This window comes from Nipponia nippon, unplaced genomic scaffold, assembly GCF_047370975.1.
Source record: "Nipponia nippon isolate SJK-2023a ecotype South Korea unplaced genomic scaffold, ASM4737097v1 scaffold_31, whole genome shotgun sequence".
NCBI classification, from domain to species: Eukaryota; Metazoa; Chordata; class Aves; order Pelecaniformes; family Threskiornithidae; genus Nipponia; species Nipponia nippon.
The window spans coordinates 2,033,307-2,057,566 of NW_028262349.1; the positions used below are offsets into that span (position 1 = coordinate 2,033,307).

The 24,260-nt window shown below is 43.5% G+C and overlaps 1 protein-coding gene across 3 annotated transcripts in view; it reads left to right on the forward strand.

Annotated features, from left to right (window-relative positions):
• ELL (elongation factor for RNA polymerase II) overlaps positions 1–24,260 on the forward strand; it is a 53,031-nt gene that overhangs the window by 21,151 nt on the left and 7,620 nt on the right. For 2 of the 3 annotated variants that reach the window (XM_087769455.1, XM_087769452.1), the window contains exons 2-8: positions 5,216–5,263; positions 10,693–10,814; positions 11,119–11,282; positions 14,243–14,496; positions 17,586–17,710; positions 20,293–20,389; positions 23,456–23,951. In XM_087769455.1, the coding sequence (XP_087625581.1) occupies positions 5,216–5,263; positions 10,693–10,814; positions 11,119–11,282; positions 14,243–14,496; positions 17,586–17,710; positions 20,293–20,389; positions 23,456–23,951 (1,306 nt within the window). Of the gene's footprint in view, positions 1–5,215; positions 5,264–9,450; positions 9,671–10,692; positions 10,815–11,118; positions 11,283–14,242; positions 14,497–17,585; positions 17,711–20,292; positions 20,390–23,455; positions 23,952–24,260 lie in introns of those variants that run through there. The other variant, XM_087769453.1, reaches the window with a different exon arrangement.

Genomic DNA, 24,260 nt, shown 5'->3' on the forward strand with positions numbered 1-24,260 from the left:
ATATATTTGCTTTGGTTTTGGTCTCTGTTTTACTTGGCAAAGTCTCTGTGGTGGGTTTAAAACAAAAATGTAAATGGAAATCTAAATCATTAAGTTCTCTTCAGGTCTGCAGGACACTTTCACAAGCATCCAGGTCTGCTTGAACTGAGTATCCTCCCGGACTGGGATCCGACCCTTTTTTTGCATCCTTTGCCCAGTTGTGCTGAGAAGCCGGAGGAAGTAGAGGAGGGAGTATGCCTATATTTGGACCACGCTGCGTGGGCAAAAGAAACATAAACTAGTCATAACCAAAGAATTAAAGAGGAACTTTGATGAGTTTGGGGTATTAGCGAGTCTGAAATTTATGCATTTTAAGCGATTTCTGTTTCTTCTCATTTTTGTAGCTGACTTCTGAGGTGCGGCGGCTTTACCTGGCTGGAACTGCACGTGACAGTTCAAAATGTCCTGTTAATGCCGGCCTTGGAGTTAGCATGATTTTATAGTTTCTCTGTATATTTATTGGAATTCTTGCTACTAATTTTAAATGTTTGCAAGAAGCTTTAAATTCTGAAAATAATTCCCTTGTTCCAACAAAAATAAGGGTAAGCTTTCATTTGCTCTGTTTGCTCGGCATTTGTGACTCTCAACATTCAAGAAAACAGACAAATACACCGATACTAAGTATAGGCAAATATTTTCCATATAACACTGCCTCCAGTATAAATTCCAGTAAATGCATAACAGAACTTCTCGAAACAACGTATTCTTTAATTATCTGTATTTCCCTGAAGAAACGGGGAGGCTTCCAACTGGTTACTTGACCTGAGGATTTCAAATGTCCTTTCTGGACCTGTGTAGGAATATCCCATCCAGCTTTTCCACTAAACATTTTAAAAACCTCATGCCAGCTTTGATCATACCCGATAAAGTATTTTGTTAGTTTTATGTTCAATTTTGGTGTGTTTTATTGACACTTTCTTGTTCCTCCTGCTCTTTGCTCAAGCTTCCATGTGCCAGATCCAGAGTATTTAAGTGCGATGAACTGTTTGCGCATTGCCACCGCCTCTGTGAGCTTTCAGAGTATGTATTAAGGGTTACCAGCTCTCTTCTAGCCCGGGGAAGCTAGAAGATGGAGATGAGCATAATACCACGCTAATAAAAGACAAATGTTTTGTGGGAGCTTTGGTTTTTTGGTTTAATCTCATGACTTCTGAAATAATCTTATGGTATCTGGAGGACCGTCTGACGAAAAGCATTTGGGTCTGTGGGGTTTGATTCACGTTGGCATCCCAGAGCAGAGCTGTAGCATTTGAAAGCTTGCTGCTTTATTTCTCCGCTGTGCCCGAGGAATACAGCAGGAGCTGTGGAAGGCAGTGAACTGGGCACAGAAGCATGGGAATGCTCTTTCCAGATAGCAAATAAGTGAATTTTTATGGAGTAAAATGCTGGGTTGTCATCTGACATAACTGGGGGTCTGTTCAGGCTCCTTTTGAGGGTCTGTTTGCAGGGCAGGTGGACACGGTGGAGCTGGCTCCTGAGCATCCAGCTCATGTTCTTACTCTACAGGCTCATTGCGGCAGCACCGGGGTTTGTGTGAGCAAGCTTCCCTGCCAGCGGAGTTCACTCTGCTCAGCAAGTTTTATGCTTTCTGCTGAGTACTCTTGCTGCTATCTACATTTATAACGATAATTTACGTTTGGGTAGATCGCAGTGAAGTACAGCCGCGCATTTGCGGTTTGGACGTTCCTTTGGAAGCTGTTCCTATAGAGCTTTGGGGCATTGGTGAGTTCGACTGCAGGAAGGACTCTCCGGTTTGTTAAAACAGTTCATTTTCTCTTACGGTAAGATGGGAGGAAGCTTGACGCATTTTCTTAAAGATCCATTGTAGGAGCTAGCAAACAACGAAGACGTGGTAATGATTTGCTAACCTTTCGGTCCTGTGTCAGGAAGCCTTTTGTTGAAACAATAGTGAGCCCCGAGCAGACATGTAATTCATGCGTCTTAGGTGTGTTTAAAGGGGCTTTGCTTGCTCTTGGTCTGTGCATAGTTTAGAAATCCGTTATTCTTGTGTGGCAGTCGCTTGTTCTCTGGTCCCACGGGTCCCAGCAATCATGCTCATTCACCCTTGGACCTCTTCACCACCGCTGTCACCGTTACGGATGAGCATGTTAACTGCAGAGGTGAACATCTTGTACCTGGCAGCAGCAAACCTGTTGAACTGGCAGGTGGCTGGTTTAAAATACTCAAACTGTTGTTTTCTTGCTTAGATTTTTGTCTTTATCCTAAACAGCTTCCAGTAGCTATTCCTAAGTATATCAAGTCTCATGGAGGAATAAAGCTAGAATTTGTTAGCTGGAAGATGCTTAGGCTGTGCCAGTGGCCCCGTTGCTCGGACAGATCTGTCTTGTTTTGCCTCTTAATTGAACACAAAGGCGAGGTTTCATCGGCATCCGTGGTATACTGAAGATTTACTGAACCCTGTAAGTTGGTGTCCTCTGGAGAAGGCAGACTGGTACCCACAGCAGTACCACGGTCCTGTCCTAGGGCCGAGGAGATGGCTTGTTTTTATTAAAAGGAAAGACAGACAGAGGGAAAGACCTTGTTGCCACTGAAGGTGGATGGGACGGTGTTTCTAGGAAGCTGTAACAAAGGAAGGTCACTGTCTTGGCATCGCTAAGGAAGAAGAATTAGGTGACTCTTCAGAAGATGACGGAGGGATTTTGGAAATGGTAGCAAGAACTCTTTAAAATTGGGGTTTGTCCATACAAGAACATTCAGGAAATTTAATCCAAATGAACTGAAGATATAAATTGAAATATGGTTTTAATTTGGTTTAGCTTAATTCATCTGTTTGCTTTTATTCTGAATGAAGGTGTCCATGCCGGAATTTAATTTCACCTAATAGAAGTACTTAAATTCATATCCTTAATTAGGTTAGGGTGTGCCTGTGTTCTCTTCTTCCACGAGCATTCTCAAACGACCCGTGGCCAAGGAATTGGGCACCAGCAGAAGGGAGGCGATGCCTGTGTAGGTACAGGGGTGGTGTTGCTGAGGAGCCGAGAGCCTTCTCCTCTCCCTGGAAGGGGAGCTCAGACAGTGCAGTGACTCCAACATCCAGCTCTTCCCTGCGATCCCGTCTGTGGAGTGCGGCAAGGAGTTACAACGCTGATATTGCGACACGGCAGATCACGAAACCCAGCAGCTCCTAGGCACACGCAGCTCAGGAGCGTAGTAATACTGCGTTTCAGGGGTTGAAGGCAATAAAGCTGACGTTTGCCATTTAACTCACACGAACGCTCATTTTTAAGTTTGAGATTACACGTTTAACTTCCAACCATTCTGTATGTAGATTAGGGAATTTATAAGGTCTGTAATTAAAGCTTGTCCTGATTTGTGTAACAGTACTTTTGTATTGTTACTGCCTCGTTATTCTACTTACATGCTTCATGTTACCTTTTTATTCCACTTAAGTAATTTTCCAGGATTAATTGCAGAACTTCGCAAATCCGTAATTAGCTGTACAAGATCCGCGTTGAGATTTTTTTTTTATCCAGATTTTTTTAATGTTTCAAATGCTTGTTTGCTCAAGTATGTTCATACGAATTTCTGGACACACTGCACAGTACATGCTGACACCGTGAACAAAAAGCTGGCCAGTCTGTCTATGAACAGTGTGCTGTGGTATGCAGTGTCGTGGCACTCAAGGAATTCAGTGATCTCTGTACGAAGAGCAAGATGTTGTTTATTGTTTCTTCATAAAGGTTGTTGCGGGTCTGTAAAACTCGCTATAGAACACCGAGCGAGCGCTGTCGGGTTCAAGCGTGTTCTTGCTTTACTCGCCATCATAAATATCTCGCCATCATAAATATCTCGTAACAATTTAGGGTGTGATGCAGGACTTAAATCGTATTGGATGGGCTCTTAAAAGGCTCTGAAGACTGTCTTGCTATGAGCTTATTCATCTGTGCTAGAAGGGTATTTTCTTGCTAGTGAATTTTTTTTTGCTAATGTCAGTGTATTGTGGCTTAGATTCTTCACTCCTGGGCTGAAAGCATTTGGAAAGGTTTTATGAGAGATGATGAACTTAATGGGCTTTCAAGCTGTTAACTCCTTTGCTGCTCAATGTAAATGTCTGTTTTTGTAATCCTGTGGAAGTCGGTGGGATCTTTATAATGCTGGGAGGTGCGAGAACTGTGATACAAAAAGGACAGCACAAGCGCACCGTTGGGACTTTGTCTCCTAAACTCTTGGCGTTTTTCCCGTTGAAATGTGTATCCCGTATATGTGGCAACGTGGTTGCTCCTAAATGACGTTTCAACCGATTTGCAAATTCCTCTGTCCCTCTGGAAGGCTTCACGGTGGGATCCCGCAGGCAGGGTGTTTTTCCACCCCGTGGAGCACAACTCCTGTGCTGCCGGAACGTGTCTTTTAGTGTGTTTTGGAATGGTTTGTGTGACTTAGGAAATAAAACCAATACAGCCACAATTCTCCTGAAACTTAAGAAGTAAAAACTTAGTGCGGCTAGCATTGCAGATGTTATTTCGTTCCCTATAGTTGAAACCTCAGGTAAGAGTTTGACTTCCAAAGCCTTCGTGATCTTTGTAAAATCCCAGCGAAGCGAAAAGTGCAATCACAGTGCAAAAAGGCTGAAATTCAGTGGTGGTTCTGTTTTGAGCAGGTTTAAGGGGTTTTAGAGCTAGCAGGAGTACGACTTCGGGAAATGTAAGCAAATTAGCATGGAGGAAGAGGCCGATTGTTGAAATGGGCAGCGTAACAGCAGTATTTTGCAATGAAGTTGCAGTTTGCTTTTCCAATGAATTGCCAGCTTTCTATTGGAAAAAATTTGCTTAGCGTGTTCTCGGACCTAGAACTGTAATAAATTTTCCCCTCAAATATCCACTGTTTAACTCAAAGCTTACCTAAGCACCGGAGATACGCAGCTGAGCTGTTCTTTTTCTGAAGTGGGGGTACCGCTGGCGACCTTCCAGTGTTATCCCTTTTCTAGGTACAAATCGCTGCTTCAGGAGTTTTTGTATTCTCTTGCTTGGAATTCTGTATACTTCCCTGAATGTTTTTCTTTTTTTTTTTTTTTTTTTTTTTTTTTAAAAAAAAAGAAAAGGCGGGGGGAAGTAAAAAGCATAGGTGAAAAATCAAGCTGAGTATTTTTTGGCAGTGAATGTTGGAGCGTTAAATTTCTCTAAGGTAATCTTTTTTTTTTTTCCACTCCTTTTTGTAGGATGCTGTGACATCAAAACCAGTAATCCAGTTTCAAGGAAGCCAAGGGGTAAGTTTGTACGTGGGTTGCCTTGGAAAGTCCTTTACTGGCTTATACAATTCATCTGAGTAAGACACTTGTTCTGTATGTCTGTCCTATTCCAGTTCAAAGAATGATGCTCTGATTTCTGAAAGTGAAAGATGTGAAGTTCAGATGTGGTGCAGGGAAGAGTCGTTTGCTCATTTATCGCATGGATTCTCTCTTTATAAAAACTTTTCCCCCCTCTTTATTTTCTAACCTTGCTAAATCTGGCACTGGCACCGCCAGTGTTGCTGGTGGTGAAATTTAGTTTTGTAAGGCCATGCTGTTGGGTAGAACAAGGAAAGGGAAAGTTCACTGATGGCAGTACTGTGGTGGGCGCAGGAATCCCTGGAAACCTCGCCTGTGTCCCGAGGAAATGCCACGCCAAGCCTGGTAAACTTGGTGCAAGACTTTATGGGTACCAGTTATTTACAGTAGCAGTGCTTGGAGGCTGCTACGAATGTACGGAAGCTTTATTTAATATGCATGTCTAAACAACTGTGCAGTTTCTGCGAGTACCAAAAGTTTTTTATATTTAGGAGGTTTATTTCTATAACTTCTGTTCCGATCACTGAACTCCTCCAAGATATTTATAGACGCTTGAAACCGTCTGTCATGCCAGTTACTGACAACGCTGAGATTTAATTGGTAGTGTTTCTGGTAAAGTAATGCAACTCTTCACTGAACTTTAAAAATGTCATTTATATACCTTTTAGATATAAAAAGGTGTACGTTTAACTTCGGTGCTCTGCATAAGGAAGGGGAATTTAATTTTTTTTTTTTTCCAAGAATCTGAACTCGGCTGTAAAAACTTCTTTTTTTGTGGTGGCACAATAAAACTTTCAAAAAGGCTTAAATTAAGTAGGCATTAGTGTCTAGCATCCTTTTCCTTGCCCATATTTTACTTTGTGATATTGGTCTCACTAATAGTACATAGTACTCTAACAAAATGTAGCAGGAAAGACGTGATTGTTATCTTAACTTAAGAAGAAAAATACAAACCTTTTTGTCCTGGGAAATAAAAAAAGGAGCAATTTCCAGGTTTTTTACTTTGTTTACAATTAAACTTCCCAGAAAGCTCAGCATGAAAGCTGAGATAAAAATCTGCAACTGTTTGGCGAAATTAGAAGCGAGTGACAAGGAAAACTTTTAAGGGTGCCTGATTTGTTGCTATGAGATGAGCTAACAAGAGAAGCTAAGACGACGGCAAATGCTTTCCTTTGCCTTTGTAGAGCACCTTGGGAGGATCTACACCTAGCTTCTCCTGTAAAGCTGCTTAAGCTCTAGAAATTCTTAATCTTCCTCGAAGGAAATGTAGCAAAATGAATCAGAACAGCTTAAAATGCTCCACTGCCCTCAGCCACTGTGCTCCCCTTGGAGTGGGTTTCACGTGGAGGCGATATGGACCTGGGCATCTTCAGGTTAACCAAAAGAAAAGCGATTTTGAAATGATGCGGTTCCTTATAAAATTAAAAATATTTTCAAGTTATGCAATTCCTTATAAAAATTAAAAATAAATATTTAATGCACTTGATTGTATTTGAGCCCTTAACTTCCAGAGAAGAGATTTTGGTGAAAGAGCTGCCAGTCCCCTGTAATTACAGTCCGGGTTGAATGGAAAAGGAGCGAAGCAGCACGATTGCATCTGATGTTGCCATTTAAAGAGCGAAGCGTCGAGCCCTGCGCAGCGTGAGCAGCGCCGGGGCGTTGCGGGTGGAAGGAGGATGTTGGCAGCACAGAGCTGACCTCTGCTTGCCTCGTTTTCAGCTGTTTAATTAATTGCACTGTCGAGTAAAGGCCAAAGGTAGAGCTTTGAAGAAAGCGAGATCCAGTTCAATTGGGGCAGATAGAAAGAGCTCTTTGTCCTTTTATTATTATTTTTACTGGGTATGACAAGAAGCTGGCAGCTGCGTAACCATCTGTTTTTAAGTGTAGTACTCGTATATGTCACGATTGTGCCCTGCTTTAAGGAATTGACGGCAGGGCTTTAAATACTTTCTAGTAAGCCTCCTATCAATTGGACTGAAAATATAATTTAACAACTTCTCAAATTCAGATGATGACATTAAAACATACTTGTTTAGCTATTTATTTTTGGAATACACTTTCTTCCACTATACCTTAATTCTCCAATTTGTTGCTTCCTATTTTGCTTCCTAATAAATGTTGCTATGGAGAAGATTTCCACTTAACTTTTGAGGGCGGTAGGTTTTTGTGTGTGGCACAAACGTCGGCGTGTGATTTAAAGCAGTCTCCAGTGATATGAGATTTTAATAGTGTGACTTTTCTCTGTAAATATCCCTCTTGCAGAAGGGAAAAACTTGGAAATATTTGATGACGGGGGGAAGCAGGACATAAAATAAGAGTTTAAAATAAGCTGCTGCTTCCTTAATTTAATTCTCTAGAAGCCTCCTGACCTGTTGAATCTCATTATTTATGGGGCTTTTAAATTACTGTGTCCATGTCTTTTTTTACCTCTTCCCAGTGTTAGTCTAATGAGTGCTGTCAAGGATACTCTCAGCTTCTAATACACAGAAAAAACCTTTCATGTTTAATATTCTAATTAACCAGAGAAGGGAATTGGCCAGGAATAAAACACGGGGTCAGCAAGGTGGCAGCTCTGTCGGCCAGGTGCTGAAAGGAGGATGGCGGTGGTTCTAGCCCAAAATAAAGCCGCTCTTTCAGTGACAGGGGACGAAACCTCCTGCACGGCTCCTGCTCTGCATCGAATCTCACAGGAGTTTTTATAAACTGTGGACTGTAGATGATCTTTGCCTTGGGATGCATTTCTTTATAGCGATGCCACTCTTGTTAATTACTTTTTCAGGGCAATAATCTGTGCAATAATCAGAATTTCGATAGTAGTAACTAGGTTGTAATGAGCAGAGCGTTACTGTGCTTTGAGATGCTGAAGTGGGACTATCTGGATGTTCCTTAAGAGCAGCATCTGTTCATTACTTTTTCATCGTGAACTCGATTTTCTTGGATACTTTTCTAAGTTTATACGGAGTCTGGAGCGTTTTGCTTGTTTCAGCGTGCAGGTAAATGAGAATTACAGAGCCTGAGTACCAAAGCGTTACAAATGGTGGTAGTTGGAGTGCATAACCTTACAAAAAAGGCTTGAAGGTGCTTCTATTTCAGTAAAAGCATGTGCAGGATTAGAGATGAGGTTGGGTCAAATTTGCAGGTGCTTACTGGGGTGGGGGGACCTGAGATGGGGGGAATAGGGAAAGAACTGAACTGAGGAGAGAAAAAACCCCTTCAGGTGCCAAATAGCTGTGTGTTCATGCAGCTTTCTTAAATATGACTGTTAGGAACAAAACGTCTTCACCTTACGTGATTGGAAAATATGACGTTTTCCCCTGTTTCTTGGGATGAACTTGTGCTGGTATTAATAGAGGAAGGTGAAATTGCCATTCAGAATGAGCTGTACACAGATGAATATTACTTGAAAGAAAAAAAAAAACAGAAGTAACATCTGTACTAAGCTATTTTTAAGTGTCTATGGTTACTGGTGTAATACTCGGCACCAAAATTAGGGCTCCCTCAAAGCAGTTACCATGCTGATTTGGTGGCTTGAGAAACCTTCTGTTTCAGCTAAAAATAATTCCTAGATAACGGCCGGTTTGCATATGCTACACTTTTCAGTACTGGAACGAGCAACATTTAACACTGAAGTGACTCTCGCTTCTGTCTCATTTTACGTCCTTTGAAGAAGCTGCAGAAACTCTACAAAAATGCCAAAGTCGGGGCTCTCGGAGCAGCTGTTTTTTACCGTGGTAAACCAGGAGCTAGAAGCAAGTTGTTTTAGTATGTGAATATATGATTTGGTTGCATCCTCCAGGTTTTATTTTACAAACCCAGCGTGTGCAGCACAACTCGCTCCCCCAACGAACGGCACTGGATGCTGAGCAGACCCATTGCATTTGCCTTCTTGCCCCGTTCCCAGCAAATTAACTAGCGGGCGAACGGTGCCAAGTGTAAAATACCCACAATCTACTGTTTACATAACTTTGTGTATATTCTCAGCTCGCTTGTGAAGCAGAAGAGAATTTTTTGTTCTGGATGGGCGGGGGCAGAGGGTGGCGGGGCAGATTACGGGCTCAAGGCTGCCGGCGCACGTTTGGCCGGGGAGATAACGGGGCTCAGCTGCTGCTGCCGGAGGGTCAGCGCTGCCCGTCAGCGCCCGGATCGCCATCAGATCTGCTCCGAGTATTTTTAGATCCGGATCCTGGGACCGCGCGGGGGATAACTTGTCCTTCTGTATCGCTCGAGTCTGGGTTTCTTGGCTTGGCGTTTCGAAAGAAGGGAAGCCTGTTTGGAGGGCTGGCTGGAGGACAGCTGGTCTTTCCGGGGAGTAAATGGAAAATGCTGCAGTGGCTCAGCTCAGTGCAGGTCACACAAGCGTTTCTTGCCGGTTCTGAGAACATCCCTGTGGTTTAGCAAAGTGGGACAGATGCAGTGGGTTTCCAGGCTGCTGTAGATGTCTGAGGTCAAAGGGAAACCACCTAGAAACCCTTCTGTACCAGCAGTAATCTTCTAGGGAGCACAGTCATATGTGGATGCCACGAGTTGGTTTGCTGGGCATATATATTTTGTGCATATATGTGGCAATCTGGGTAAATATAAATCTGTGTGGTAGAGTGTAGCCTAAAATAGATTGAAGCTGATGTTCCTTCTGTCTCATTTTCTGGAAGCCATCTTAATTATCAAATATTGATGTGATAGTAGAGCTCAGATGCCGAGATTTATGTTGGCTCTTGAACGCAGAGGGGAAACAGTTTCCCTTTTGAAAAATGAATGGCTGGGGGGAGAAAAACAACGCAGATCGCTGTAGAGTTGTCTGCGGAGCACACTTAATGCTTGATTAAATATTTAATTTAGCAGCAGCGTCACACTCTACTGTGAGCCATGAAATCTCGTTATGGAATTATAATCTCTTAAAAAAGAATAAGCATGCTACCTAGTGACCTGGCTTGTACTATGTTTAGTGCTGGATCACTAATTCTAAAGAAACAAGTCTCAAGTGCTTTAAATTGAATATAAACAGTGGTAGCAAGCCTGAGCCTGAATCAATAGAATTGGGTCAGATTCCTAGAACAAGATTATTGTGGGCTCCGCTTTGAAAGGCAGCGAGCCGCCAGCTCAGATCTCTGTTCTGTTACAGACAGAGCTGTCTTTTTAGCTGGTCTTTACCTCTGGCTACCTCTGTTACCTTATCTTTTCAGTGCATATAGGTTTGCTGGCTTGAATCCTTCTTGTAGTTTCTTGCTCTTCGTAGTCTCCTATGCAGTAATCCGTATGCTTTACCTGTAGTGGGTTGCAAAATGGCTATAAAGCATAGTGACTGCCAAAAAATTGAGTTTTGTGTTAGTGTGGGCTACCCAAGTGACCAATATTTTTCTCCTTCCAAACAGCACATCGCAATTCCAAGGCCCGATAGACCTACGGAAGTGCGGACTTTCACATTTTATCTTTCAAATATTGGCAAGGACAGCCCCCAAGGGAGTTTTGACTGTATCCAGCAGTATGTATCTAGGTGAGTGGTACAGCAAAAGAAAATCTAGCCTTTTTTTTTAATATGTATCTTGTCTTCTATAGAATCTTGTCCCTAACAAACCTGAACAAAACTTAATACGTGTTCTTTCTTTTTAGAGTCTTTCTAATCTGTTTGCATGTGTGTATTTGGGTAAGGACGCACTCACAAAAGAATCTGTTTACCTCTCGGCTTCTTTCTGTCCCCTCCTATTATTTAGATAATGCAACCTCAGTTATTCCCCAGGGACAGCGATGTGCCCGTTTGCAGTGTCGGGAGTATCTTTTCCATTCCATTTCTTTTGCAGCAATGGCAATATCCATTTGGATTGCCTTGGAAGCATACAGGATAAAATCACCGTGTGTGCTACTGATGATTCCTACCAGAAGGCGAGGCAAAGCATGGCACAGGCAGAGGAGGAGACTCGCAGCCGGAGCGCTATCGTCATTAAACCTGGGGGCAGATACGTAGGTAAGCAGCAACTTGATTTGGGCGTGTCTTCGCTAGCTTCTGAAGTCAAATGCTGACATGTGTTTTGCTTGCCCGTGAAAGTCTTTAACAAGTATCTGGTAGTTCCTTATGGATGTCCAGTTTATTAGGGTGCTACTCTCCTTGTATTGCGACTTCTTCATGGCTTCCATCTTCACCCTAGATGATATGTGGTGGCGTTTGCATGGCCTCTGAGGATTGTCTGTGTGCAGTCACATCACTCTGGCATTATTTCATGTTTGTCATGCGATGATGCTGAGAGCATACTGCTGATCCATCAGAAGTGTCTGTGCTCCTAGCGAAGTCAGCTAAAATGTACCACCGCTGTTGTCACACATCTGGTGTGTGCCTGCACTCGAGCCCTTAACATGCAACATCTAGGCTGCAGATAGCAGAGCGCTTGTGCTAATAAACAAAGAGACTAAAGCAGTGCTGCTGACTGCAGCCTTAAACAAGCCATCTTATTGTGACAATGCAAGGAGAGTCTTAGGGGAGGAAATAAAACCGTGGCAAGTATCAGTGGGCTCCAGAAGGAGCCTGCAGAGACCTTGCTTTGGGCTCAGGTCCCTGCTTAAGCTCATCTGGTCACAAACAGGACACAAATATTAAGCAGAAAGCAGAGGTCTGGTTTGGGTTTTTTTTTTTTTTTAAGCCAGCTGTTTTTTCTGCAGCCCATGTGGTCTGTAGCCAGTCTCTTCTCAGAGGATGTCTGTGATGAGAATGGTGAGTTGCAAAATGTAGAACTGACCCTGACTCATTGTTTTATCAGCCAAGTGCTCAAAGCTGAGAAGTAAGATAGTAATCAGGAAGGAAATGCATTGATTTCCTGTAGACTAGAAGATTATTTTGTTTAGCTTATATTTGAGAACATTACAGTAAGTGGATGAAGTTGTTAGGCTTGTGAGGGAGAAGATTCTCAAAGCAAATTGCTTCCCGGAAAGACAGAGCAAAACTTTTGATTTAAAAACACTCCTGCTAAAACATTTACTGCTCTGAAATGGAGGTACAGCCATGTAAAAAGCAGCGGAGTGGCGTGCATGCTGCATACATAAGATGTCAGTCTTTAAGACAGGAGGAAAGCACTGGTCCAAGAAGGAAAAGCCTGGGCAAGGACAGTCCTCTTGCGGGATACGCACGTATTTGGTGTGCCAGCACCATCAGCTGATTCACTTGCAGGCTGGTCTGGAGGGAGAAGGCTGGCTCTCACATTTCCATGAGAACACGGAGCTCAGCACTTAACGTCAGTGGAGTCATTCCAGGCAGCTCAGATGTGGAAGAATTTATATGAAATGTTGAAATTGGAGATCAACAGAACAGTATAGATGTGAACTAACACTCAAACGAATATATATGTAAATAGAGAGATGATATGTCTGTAGGGGGATATGTGTGCTTACATATACACTAAATGTGTGTGTGTATATACATCTATATATATGCACATGTATAAAGATTTCAAAAGACTTCATGTTCTGGATTAACTTAGTTTTTTCTTTTCCTATCATTGCGCATTTTGGCTCCAGCCTTAAGTGGAAATGTCCCAATGTGTTTTTGCTGTTCATGACCTGGCAAGAGTTAAGGGAGCTCTAGAAAGCTGACGACGAATCTTCTCTTGTCCCTTTTCTGGAAATGAAGTCCAGTTGACCTCTGAATTTTGGGATGTTTAATGTGTGAATTGTTGTTTTTCTCCCTCTCGTCTTAACTCAGCCCTGCCGGCGATGGGCCGTACTTGCTTGCATCAGCGTGGTGCGTAATAAAAAGCCAGGAAATGGGGACTGAGTTATGCAATCTACATTTCAGTAAAATAAACACTGCAGACAATCACCAGTATCTTCAGATGACTCAGTTGAAAACATTGCTTCCTAGCAGTGGAGAATTGCCATGCTGAAACAAATCTCCAAAATTCTTGCAGTAAATGCTGGATGTTGTTTGTCCTAGTGAAGGTCACTTTCTTGAACCAAAGTGGTTATTGATTGCATCTCTGTGTTTTAGACCTTGGAACCAACAGATTTTCTTTTTTGATTTGCTGGTTTCGCCTTTGGTAGCAGGAACCTGGCTTTGTGACCTGCTTCTGTATGGAAAATAGTAAAATTCTTTGATTTGTGCTTTAGTAAGTGATGTGGGACTTGTGTGAGGGTTCTAGTTAAAGCTGTTTTTTAATAGGAATGGGAAAACGAATTCTTGTATAACGCTGTCAGAAACCAAGAACCACATTTGGGACAGAGTTGAGGAAGCTGCCTCTGAGGGCTTGAGATGAACTTTTGAGACAGCTTTACCTTCTCACATATACATAAATGTGATTGGCGGGTGAAGCAGTTATTACTGCAATGTAGAGGGGTTATTCTATTCGAATAGACAGCACACTAATGAATAGGCTCATGTATCGGTGTTAGACCCCATTCATGTGGCTGGGTTCGGCGGGGGGGAAGGGAGGTGGACCCAGCCCCATAAGGTTCCTATTGTTCCAAAAGCAGAAACATCTGCTGGACTAGCATTTTTGCTGAGATCAGCAGCAGGGAGCCACTCGTTGACCAGTTCTGGTCTTTCCACTCCGTATTTCAACTCTTCTGCATAATAATGCAGAATTTTCTTCTCGTCGGGAGGGGAAAAAATGGTTAGATTAACCATGGGGATACATGCACTTGGGATAAATGAAAAGCTGGCAAACAAAGAGAGCTTTATGTAAGCTTGTGGCCAATAATACTCAGGTTTCCAGAGCTTGGTGTTGCTGTTTACTTGTTACAAGCTTGTCATGAATCGTAAAACTCATGGGATACTCGTTCCGGCGGCGTATCGGAACGGATGGGGTGTGCTGGTTGTGTTTGTCCTTCATTGTCATCTTCTGGCACTTCAGGTGGTGTAACGAGCTCCATATACGTGTTGACAGACCACTGGCGTTTGCAAGGTGACTGCTGCAGTTCACTATTCTCATCTCATTTTAGGGAAAAAGGTTCAGGTGCGTAAACCTGCACCAGGAGCTTCCGATGCTGTTCCCTCCAGGAAGCGCCCAACGCCAGTCAACCTTGCCAGTGCAATAAAGAGAGGCAATAGTGCGATTTCTCAGAGACCCTTCAAAGATAGGGTTGTGCACTTACTGGCACTAAAGCCTTATAAGAAACCTGAACTTATTCTCAGATTGCAGAAGGATGGACTTTCTCAGCAGGACAAGGATTTGCTGGACAACCTTCTGCAACAGGTTTGTACTCTGATGAAGGCAACAATTTAGGTAAAGGGAAATGTCTTCTCAGAATGGTAGGACCTTCTGTATTAGTCTGAACGTAACCTGTGTGTCTCAAAGCTGCAGCTGAATGTTTCTCTAAAGGCCGTGTCCGACAGAAGTTCGTGATTCATGTTACCGTTTTGCTAGAGATAGCAGAAGCCTCTCGTGTGTACACCTCGGTTTTGGTGTATGCAACTAAGCTGTATGATTTTGGTTCACCCGATCAGTGACTTTAAGAGGAGCCCTTTTGGTTGGTCGTGGGGAGAATTATCTAACAGGGGATCTACGAGCTGTTTGATTTGTTATAACCTATAAATGTGTTCTATATATTTTTATTAACGCGGACATAAAGGAACACGTTCTGTATCGATACATGTCATGTTTCCTGTGTGAAGGAAAAAATATGCCCCTCTCCACTAAGCTTTACGTCTTTGTATTGTCCAGACCCATGCCTTTCCTGCTTAAAAAGTGCAGCTGGTTAGGTGTGAGGATCATGCAGCTTCTTGCAAAGCATATTATTTGTATGTCAAGTGTGAAGGCTGTCTCCGAGCTGAATCAGTTCTTAACACTTTGAGTCATGTTGAAGGTGCCATTTTAAGAATTGCGGTAAATACCTTTATTGCTCTCACGGTGCAAAACACATCATGGATATTTATTGAAATGCTGCAGCTGCCCTCTTCTGTATTGGATTGGATTTTTTTTTTTTTACTCCTTTCCATAGCTGAAAAGAATGGGAGGGTGAGGAGTTAGTTTGCCCAAGGGCACAGGGCAGGTCATATTGAAAATGGAGTTATTGGCACAACTTGCTCCTTCCCTACATTTTAATCCTGTAGCCCTTAATTTTCCAGCAGTGCTAGAATTCTTTTGACCACCCTTTTGAATGCTATAAATAGGTTTAATACTAGAAATACTGTTTCTGCTAATCACCTTTTATTTAATGCTCTCACAAACCCCCAGCAGGCAAGCGGTGTGTTCGGCAGCGTCCGCAGTGTCAGCCTGATGGGGCTAAACGCTGATTTGGCTGCAAATGTGTTGCTCGTAAACTGCATCTCCTTTCAGCGCTACCAGGGCTCCCATCCGCAAGCAGACACAGATAAGCTAAAAATTACAGGCTGCATTAAAGCTACATGTCTAAATACGTCTAGGTGTGGGTTTCATTGTACTCTTGCATCTCTCGTAGGACTCTGTGTTCCTGCTGGCCTTTTTGCCTCATTTTGCAAGGTTTCTATTTTTGGGAGGCCTGGGGTGGAGCTTGCAGAGTCCCACACCAGCAAAACAAGGAGGTAGCAGCGCTCAGCCTCTGTGCAGAGAAAATCTGAGTTGTTCTGCCTGGGCTACAAGCCTTGCCGAGCAGCGTGTCTCCCGCTGTAGAAAGAGGCAGTATCTGGAGAGATTCTCGGAGAGTTTTTGAAAAAGAACCTGGCTTTGCTTTTGTCTCTTGGGCATGTTTACTGGGATATCTAAATGTAAAACACAGCTCAAATTCTTCTTGTATTTTGGCTCAGGATTTTGGAAGGCTGACAGAACTGAAAGGAAAAACAAAGTGTTCATCATGTAAACTGATAACTGTGCTTTTTATTTTTTTGCTTATCAGGAGAGCTTTGCTGTATTAGTTCTGCAGCTTTTTGCTTTTAAATTCATAGATTTTTAATATTAGGTCATAGTCTCCCTAGAGCAAAAGCAGAAGAATTAACAGCATCTTCAGTTAATTCAAGACTTTCCACTCCTTCGCTTGCTTTTCTGAGGCTATCTTACTGCTGCGTGGATAATACAAATTCATAAGCGCAACCGTCTCGCACGGAGCGAGCAGTGGAGAACAGTAGTCCTTAACCAGATGCACGGTGCCTCCACTGACCGAGCAAAAGCATCTTCCACTTTCAAGTGTCATGCAGTTGCCAAACTGAGCGGCTAAGGCAGTGAATTGGGGATGCGGTTGCTGGCTGTGCCAGTTGATCAGCCTGGCTGTGGGCATAGCATTTGGCACCTCTGCTTCCGTATCCCTTTTATGAAAACAAATTTAAGGCTTTGTTTTCTTTCTGAACTTGCAGGACTAGCACCTAAGAAGGGTTCACTAAGGCAGTTATCTGTGAAAGCTTAATTGGGGCTTTTTGGTTTGTGCTAACATTGTGTTTTTCAGACGTGTAACCAGCAGCAAGAAGTTAAATTTTCAGTCAAGCTGTGGAAAGACTGATTAAAGTGGGAAAACTCTTAACAAGTTGTTTCCATTCTAATACAATTCTGCCAGTTCCAGCAGTGTTTCCTATCCATGTAGGCACCATGCAGAGTTTTGTGGGGAAACGACACACGATAGAATTGGATAAAACGTCACAAAGCTTCTCCTGCAAGCGTACTGAGCTAACCACAGCACGTGATATAGGTGCAATGCTTTATTGTAAAACCCTGGGTTATAAGCTGGTAATCACAGGTTTTGTTCGTGCCCTGAAGTAGTCCTCAGAAAAGTTCTCCGTGAAATCCAGCAGATGATCCTAACAGGCTGAATGGCACAGGGTAATCTGCAGGCTCCCTAATGCATTATATCTGCAAGGCATTCTCGTCACTGCTCCTGGAGAAAGCAGCTTTCTGTCGCCTGTTTTACTGGCCTGTTAATGAGAAATTTTCTTCTGGCAATTGTTAACTAAGCTATCGCCGTAAGAGTTCCTCTAGCAGCTAATAAACCGCACCGTTTTAGCTATCAGACAGGTGTGATAAGTGAACTGCCTGGTCCCTCCAGGGTTTATTTCCAGGTATTTCTATAAACTGATGTCATACTGTTCCAGACTATCCAACCTGAATAATATATTTAGATATCACTTGTTTCCCAGTAAATTGGATATGCTTTGGAAACTCATAATAAGCTATTGCAATGACGAGGCAAAAGGAAAGGTGCAGTTCGATTAAATAATCTAAATGATTAGGAAATGAAGTATAAAGTCTCTACTTGTTCTCTGACACTACTAACTGCTGCGAAGTCTGCTGAGATTTTGCCTGCATCTTAGATCTCTTCTGTTAGAACAAGTGAGAAAATTAAACCCTTAACAGTCTTTTGCAAATTACTTTTGTTTCAGGTGGCAAATTTGAGTGCCAAGGACAGCACTTTCACACTGAAAGACTGTGTATACAAAGAAGTGCAGAAGGACTGGCCTGGCTACTCTGAAGGAGATCAGCAGTTGCTGAAGAGGATACTTGTTCGGTAATTATTCCATCTTCTCTGTAATATCTGAAGCTTGAGAATACTGGGCCAGGTCAGTTACTGTAAATCACGGTAACTGAAGTCCGTAGAATGATGGTAAGTTGAGTGTTTGACTTATTTTAACATGAAGTAAGTCTGTTTATCATCCAGGCAGCTGTAGAAGTTGACTAAACTTGAATATCAAAGGGGAGGCACTCTTCAGATCATCCTAGGTTGCCTTTAAATCATCATACTGAAAGCTACGGGAAAAACCTGGATGGCGAACAAAAGCTGTTACGGTTAAAAGTTAATGGTTGTTTAAAATCCTGGGAGATGAATGGATTAAGGCAAATGTGTCCAGCTCAGCTCTCCATTGAAACTCTCCTTTCCTTTTTCCATATCTTTTTGTACATGGCTTCCTGTGCAGACTGCCGTGTTTGTTCAAGGCAAGGAGAGAGACGTTACCGTGCAGCCGCGTCCCCTAGCTGTCTTGCTCAGCCGCTTCTGCGCCTGTGGATCTCCCTATTCCTCTTGAGCTGTTTGCTTTGGAGACTTTGCTGCTTAATTTCTGTAGCCGTATTTGGATGTTTGTTTACTTGGGTGTTTTTCTTTTCCTTGTGTTGCAAATACTGCTAGTATCACAGTCGCCCTGGAAGATTAAGATTTAATTAAAGTAGGGGATGCATGAAAAAGCACGAGGCAGTTCTGTAGAGACAGGTCCCCTAAAACACGTGCTGGTCGTCCTGCTGCCCATACGGTGTAATCCCCACTGTCCAAGGGATACCCGTTCTCACGTTCCTTCCTGAAAATAGCCCTTAGTGGAGTCAGTTGAGATGATAGCTTTGTCTCATTGGTTGCTAAAGATTTTTTTTCCTCTGCAGATATTTTTCCTTAGGTGAAGCCTCCAGGCTGGGAAGCTCTTGGCTGGCAGGCAGCAGGGAAAGAGAACATATCTCCCAGGTTTCTAAAGGAGAATTCTGCTCTGAGTGTTTATATTTCCCTCTCTGGGTTTTCAGTCTGTTTGTACTGACTTGGTACAGATTTTGTAATGCGGGTGGGGATTTTACTTGACTTGTTTTTGAGTCTTATTTTATTGCGCTTTTGGTTAAGATTAAGTAGAGCATGCTCTGTTTGAACAGTTTCCATGATTTGAAAGCACAATTGGCTTGGAGATGAGACTTTGTTAAACCAACAGAAACTTGCACTTAAAGTGCTTTGGCGTGCTAAAGAAAAATCAAACTTGTTTAAATGGCCTTGATGTTGAATTATAATTAAATGGAAAAATACAACTGCCATGCAATCTTTATGGCTTTCAAAAAAGTTAATTTCTCCCTGTAGAAAGCCATGTTTACTGCTTTCTCTAGAATTGTGGCATTCAGTTATGCGAAGGTCTAAAAATAGACCTTGGAAAGGATGTATTCAACTGTACAAACAAAGACCCGCTCAGCCAGTGCAGGTAATGAGGCTACAAAATGGAAAAAACATGTAGGGTTGAAGACAGTAGAAAAACATTCACAAAAAGGGCACAAGCACCAGACGCAGGACTTTACGTAGCTGGCTGGGGTAGTCTGCATGGTTGCCTAGATCCAGCCAATTGTTAAATGTCCTCTTGGTTTCCAGGTCCGGTTGCCACTCGATGGTTTGTCGGCTGCAATAATTAGCACATCTGCAAATATTAAAACTATATCTAACAGTGCCCATGTTAGGCTAACTCGTTTTTCCTCATGCTGTTTGTGTTTTCCATCCTTTTACCATTGTAGTGAAATGTTTTTCCGCTGTTACAAGAGCCGCTGAATTGAAAGTCATCGTCTTTCATTCACTTTTTTAAATCCATAATTAACATGTTAGGAGATGTGACAAGGTTGCTCAGTCTAGTCAAACAGCATCCAAAAAGCCACTTTCACTGCGGTGTTGATGGAATATCACTGTTCCCCTTCCTGTTTTCACAGTCTCTGAGTGCTTTTCTTGAGTTGATCCGTGGCTGTTGAGATTGGTCTAAATAAAAATTAAACAAAGCGGCAACTGAAGCCAGAACGGTGGTGAAACTGCAGGCATCTAAATGTTGCTGCGATATGGCTTGAAGGTTCAAGCTCAGGTTAAAAGGAGATCTTGTAAAGTCGTGGGCTCTATCTGTGAACTAATCTCCCCAATGTTTGAAAAATATGTGTGCACTTTAAAGCTGATTATAGCCTCTTGTGGAAGAATTTAGACGTTGCTTATTTAGGCTGTACAGCTGGTGACAAAATGACTGCAGAGCTAGTTTATTAAAACCTTTAACCTTGAATTTTTTTTTTCAGCTTGACAGCTGCAACTTGATGCAACAGTAGTTTTTCCTGGGTGATTAATATACAGGCAATCTGGCTGGTGTCAGGAGAGTAGGGCAAAGCTGGTGCGCTATCGATACCGGTATTTAGGAGTTTCTTCTTCCTAGATTTTGTCCGAGAGTGAAACTGTAAGTGCCTGAATGAGCTACTTTCATGGCATCTTCAAGCAGTCAGAATTTGAGCCCACAAAAAGGCTCTTTGCTCTGTAGGAAGGTTTGAAATACCATCTGTTGGTTTGTCAAGCACGGGATTTGAACAGCCCTAAATTCTGTTTTTCAGGAAACTCTGTCAGCCACAGAACAGTAGCGGTTTTCAAGGAGAAGCGCCTTCCCTGAGTCCACCAAAAGACAATGTGAACTCCAGCTCTCCTCCTCAGGTAGGCGATCCCTCTCCAAGGGTGGTGGGTCTGGTTAGCGCAGCGCCAGCAATTGCCTCCGTCTGCTCTCGGTGGAGGTGGTTGCTGGACGTAGGTCCAGGCTGAGCTGTTCAGTCTGTCTGCACGCTGTAATCACCTGCTGCTGGAGGCTGTTAGGTCAATAGGTTGTTGGGTTTTTTTTTCTATTTTATTAAGTTAGTCTAATTCTGGGTTTCCTCAGCATCTGTTTCTCCTCTGGATGTGGTTCAGTGATGGCCTATGGGGAGGATCTCTGACAGTGTGTCTTCGGTTTAGTTTTAAGGGATAAATTTTTTTCACAGTGCCTACATCCCTCTTGGAGTTCCTGGGAGAATGAGCTTGTGTTTTACTCATTACTAATAATTGACTGGAACGAAGCGGTAATAAGTAGCTCCCAAACACGGTTGAGTTATTAAAAACCTTGACCTTTTGCAGCCTAATGGCCGTGACAGATCAGGGGCAGGTTGGTCTGCTCTTTGATTTGTTGAGATGCCAGTGCGTGGAGCCGTGAAAAGCACATTTTAGCTCTTTTTCCGTGATACTAAACTGCGAAGGAGCTGCATTTGCTTGTGTTACGCAGAGTCTGTTCCCACTCCTCTTAGTATCTCTTAGCACAGGCATTTCTTGCTAGCATTGTGAAATGCCGGCTTCCTTTCTCTGCTGTGGGTCAGCCCAGACAAGTTGAGTATTTATTCTCCTCCTGCCAATGGAATGTGTAATGCCTACTTGTCTGGACAGACGCACTGAGGATTAGTGGCAAAGAATATTAGCAGGTAAAGAAATTATGTGCTTTCTGGCAGTGAGAGGGAGGCAATTCTCTATTGAGAACAAGAACCGTGCAACTTGTTTGCCAGGTAACTAATTCCAAATCCTCTCCTGCTCTGCTGTGGGCATGTTCCTGGTGAATAAAGAATGATCCCCTTCGTTGGAATTAGCTTGGAAAGACACAATGCTGTTAAGAGGCTGGTCTTGTGTTTTTCTTAACCTGATTCGGAAAAAATGGAGGTTGAAAAGTCATCTCGCTTCTGGCTGTACATATTTTGAAAGACTCGACGGTCTGTAGGGGACGTTTCTGGTCTCTTGAGATGACCCAGTTGAAACTTTGGGTGGTTGATTGGTTTGGATCTAGAAAAGGCTAGTGAAACAGGGGCAACCGAACATGGAATAGAAATGTTTCCAGCAGTGCTTCTATCGTGGCTTGTGTCAGGCAGCAAACTGCAGACAGCTTTTTATTGTAAGCCATCGTTTTTTTGATACTCTATAGCTGTGGTTTCTATTTAGAGAAGGGATGCCTGCTAATGGTTGCAGTCCCAGCAGAGGACTGGGATTTGGTAGTCTGGAATGCAAAGTATTTTGGGAAAGTTTAGTTGTGGAATGAAGGCAAAGAAAAAGGTTGGTCTGGTAATTCTAAGGAAACATGGCAGGGCAGGTATCGCATGCATGTACCACCTCATAACCAAAGAGGTAAAGTTGCTGAAGCTGGTATTTGTTGGCTTTAAAGAAAGGTGAGTAAAAGATGGCAGTTCTTAGATCTGTCTGCTCAGACCTGTAGACGAAGTGAATGGCCCCTCCTTTTGGGAGATGGACACTGCTTGTGCTGCTGGGAAGGCAGGCGGTGATGTTGCAGAGCCGGTTCGACGTGCTGTCCTTGCCCCTTGAGCTCTGTGGCAGTAGGAGCAGCTCCTCTTCGTAATTCCCTTGACAGGTGGAAGGTAGGATTCCTGCCACTGAGCAGCGTCCTTGAGACCCCTGGAGTTAGCAAAGAGAAATAATAACTGGGGGGAAAAGGAGCGAATGGGTGGCTCCCTGACAAAGCAGCTGTACATCCAGCTGCACTTCTGTATTTACAAATTTCCATTTGCAAACACCTCGCAGTCCTGCCTGAGACATAAAGAAAACAATAAAATATCCAAAAGAAATAACCAGAACTATCGCTTATTTTCCTCTGGGCACTGAATAATCTTTCCTCAGAGTTTCTGCAGCCCTGTGCTGCCAGGCAGGCACACACCATCGCACTGATGGCTGTCCAAGGTAACTTTGGCTGGCTCAGGCTGGACTGAGCCTGACAGCCGTGCTTCTGGCTCTGCGTTGAGCTCTTCTTTCTGCTGACTGACGGATGGGTTCTTCCATGGTGCAGCTTCCCCAGGCCAACCTGCAGTCTATAGGCGACCGCTTACTGGGAGGTGTGGGCACACAGAGCTCCAAGCCCTGCCTGTGACTGTCCAGGTAGGGTGATGGGGACAGCTAGGAACCACTTTTCTCCCTACACTTATTTAAAGAAGGGATACTCGGGTCGTGTTGGCCCACATGCCGTGGGTTTTAAAACTGCTGCAGATGTCCTCTTTTGCCTTAAATTCTGAGAACTTAACAGTTGATGCTTTCTCACCTCTTCTGGGAAATGCCTCTTTTCTTGAGAAGAGGAAGGAGTGGTATTGCAAGGGTAAAGTTGTTGACCACAGAGTGGGTAAAATCAGTTGGGAATAAAATGCAGAACTTGTGAATTCCTCCCTGCTCCAGAGGTCTGAGCACATCTTTCCTTCGCAGGGACTTCGAGGTGCTGTAAATGTCATGCCACAACCAGAAGGATGGATGTTTTTATGGTTGTTTCCATTCTCTGCTCAGTGGCTGGACAAGGGGAGGGTGAAGGACCAGGTTTTACTTGTGAAGGGCCAGACTTGAAATAAGCTGCAACGAGAGTCGGCTGGGTTGCGTGGCCTGTGTACGAATAGTGCAGGAGATCAGTGATTGCCGATGCAGTGGTGGGTTTCTATAAGCTCTCCCACCAAGCCGCGGGCTCCAGAGCGGCTGTTGGGATTGTCAGGGAGCGGCTTGGGATGGATCAGCTTCTGTAGGACCTGGTGGTCCTGGAGCCTGTTTCCAGGACTGGCCTCCGAGCTGGGAGACTTGCTGGCAGCTCTCGCTGGTAGCAGAGCTTTTTCTGGGGATACTCCCTTGTTCTCTGGTATTGCACCACCACCTAGTGGTAACAGCATCCAAAATTCTGGCTTCAAGACTTCAAGATTTTTTTTTTTCATTTTTCCTCCCCAGAAACGACCCCAGCCTCTGGAGTTTATTGATCCCCTGGCCAACAAAAAGCCCAGGATCTCTCATTTGGCTCACAGAAGTCAGCCCACTTTCAACGGGAAACTGAATTCCTCCAATGGGAAGGACGCCCCTGCCCCTGCCCTGCCGCCGGCTGTCCCGGAGTCGGTGAGCTCCAGCTCCAGCCTCCCGGTGCTGGAGCTGCCGAGGCCTCACGATCCCCTTTCGGATGTCAGCAATGACCTGACTCACAACGGCAGAGACTGTGAGAACCCAGAGACGGCTGACAGACTGACTCATCCTTTGTCCACAGACTGTCCCCAAACGAGCAAGCACAATTGCAGCTCGTATGTAAAAACCAAGAAAAAATCCAAAAAGCACAAAGACAAGGAAAAGGAGAGAAAGGAGAAGAAAAATGAAGAGAAATGCAAAGAGGAGAAGCAGGACTGTGAAGTAATAAAAAATGCTGACTTAGTTAGTGTTCCCCAGGAGCAGGTCACAGGTACGTACGATCTGAGAGGTCCTCCTGTACGGCTTGTGCTAAGATAATATTGGTATCGGCTGTGTATGATTTCTGCTCTAAATCTATTTGAGGAAAGAGGTTGTGTGTCCACTTGTAGAGACCCGTGTGGTTAACGAAATAATACCGCTGTCCCTACCTACAAATCAACAAATGCGCTTCCTCTCAAAAGAGGATATCAGGTTTTTCCTGTTTAACCTTCCGTGCTGTTTGGAACTGCCGCAGACCGTGTCATGTTTCTCCTTGTTAAATTAAAAGCCGTATTAATATATGGGGATGAAAGGCAGACAT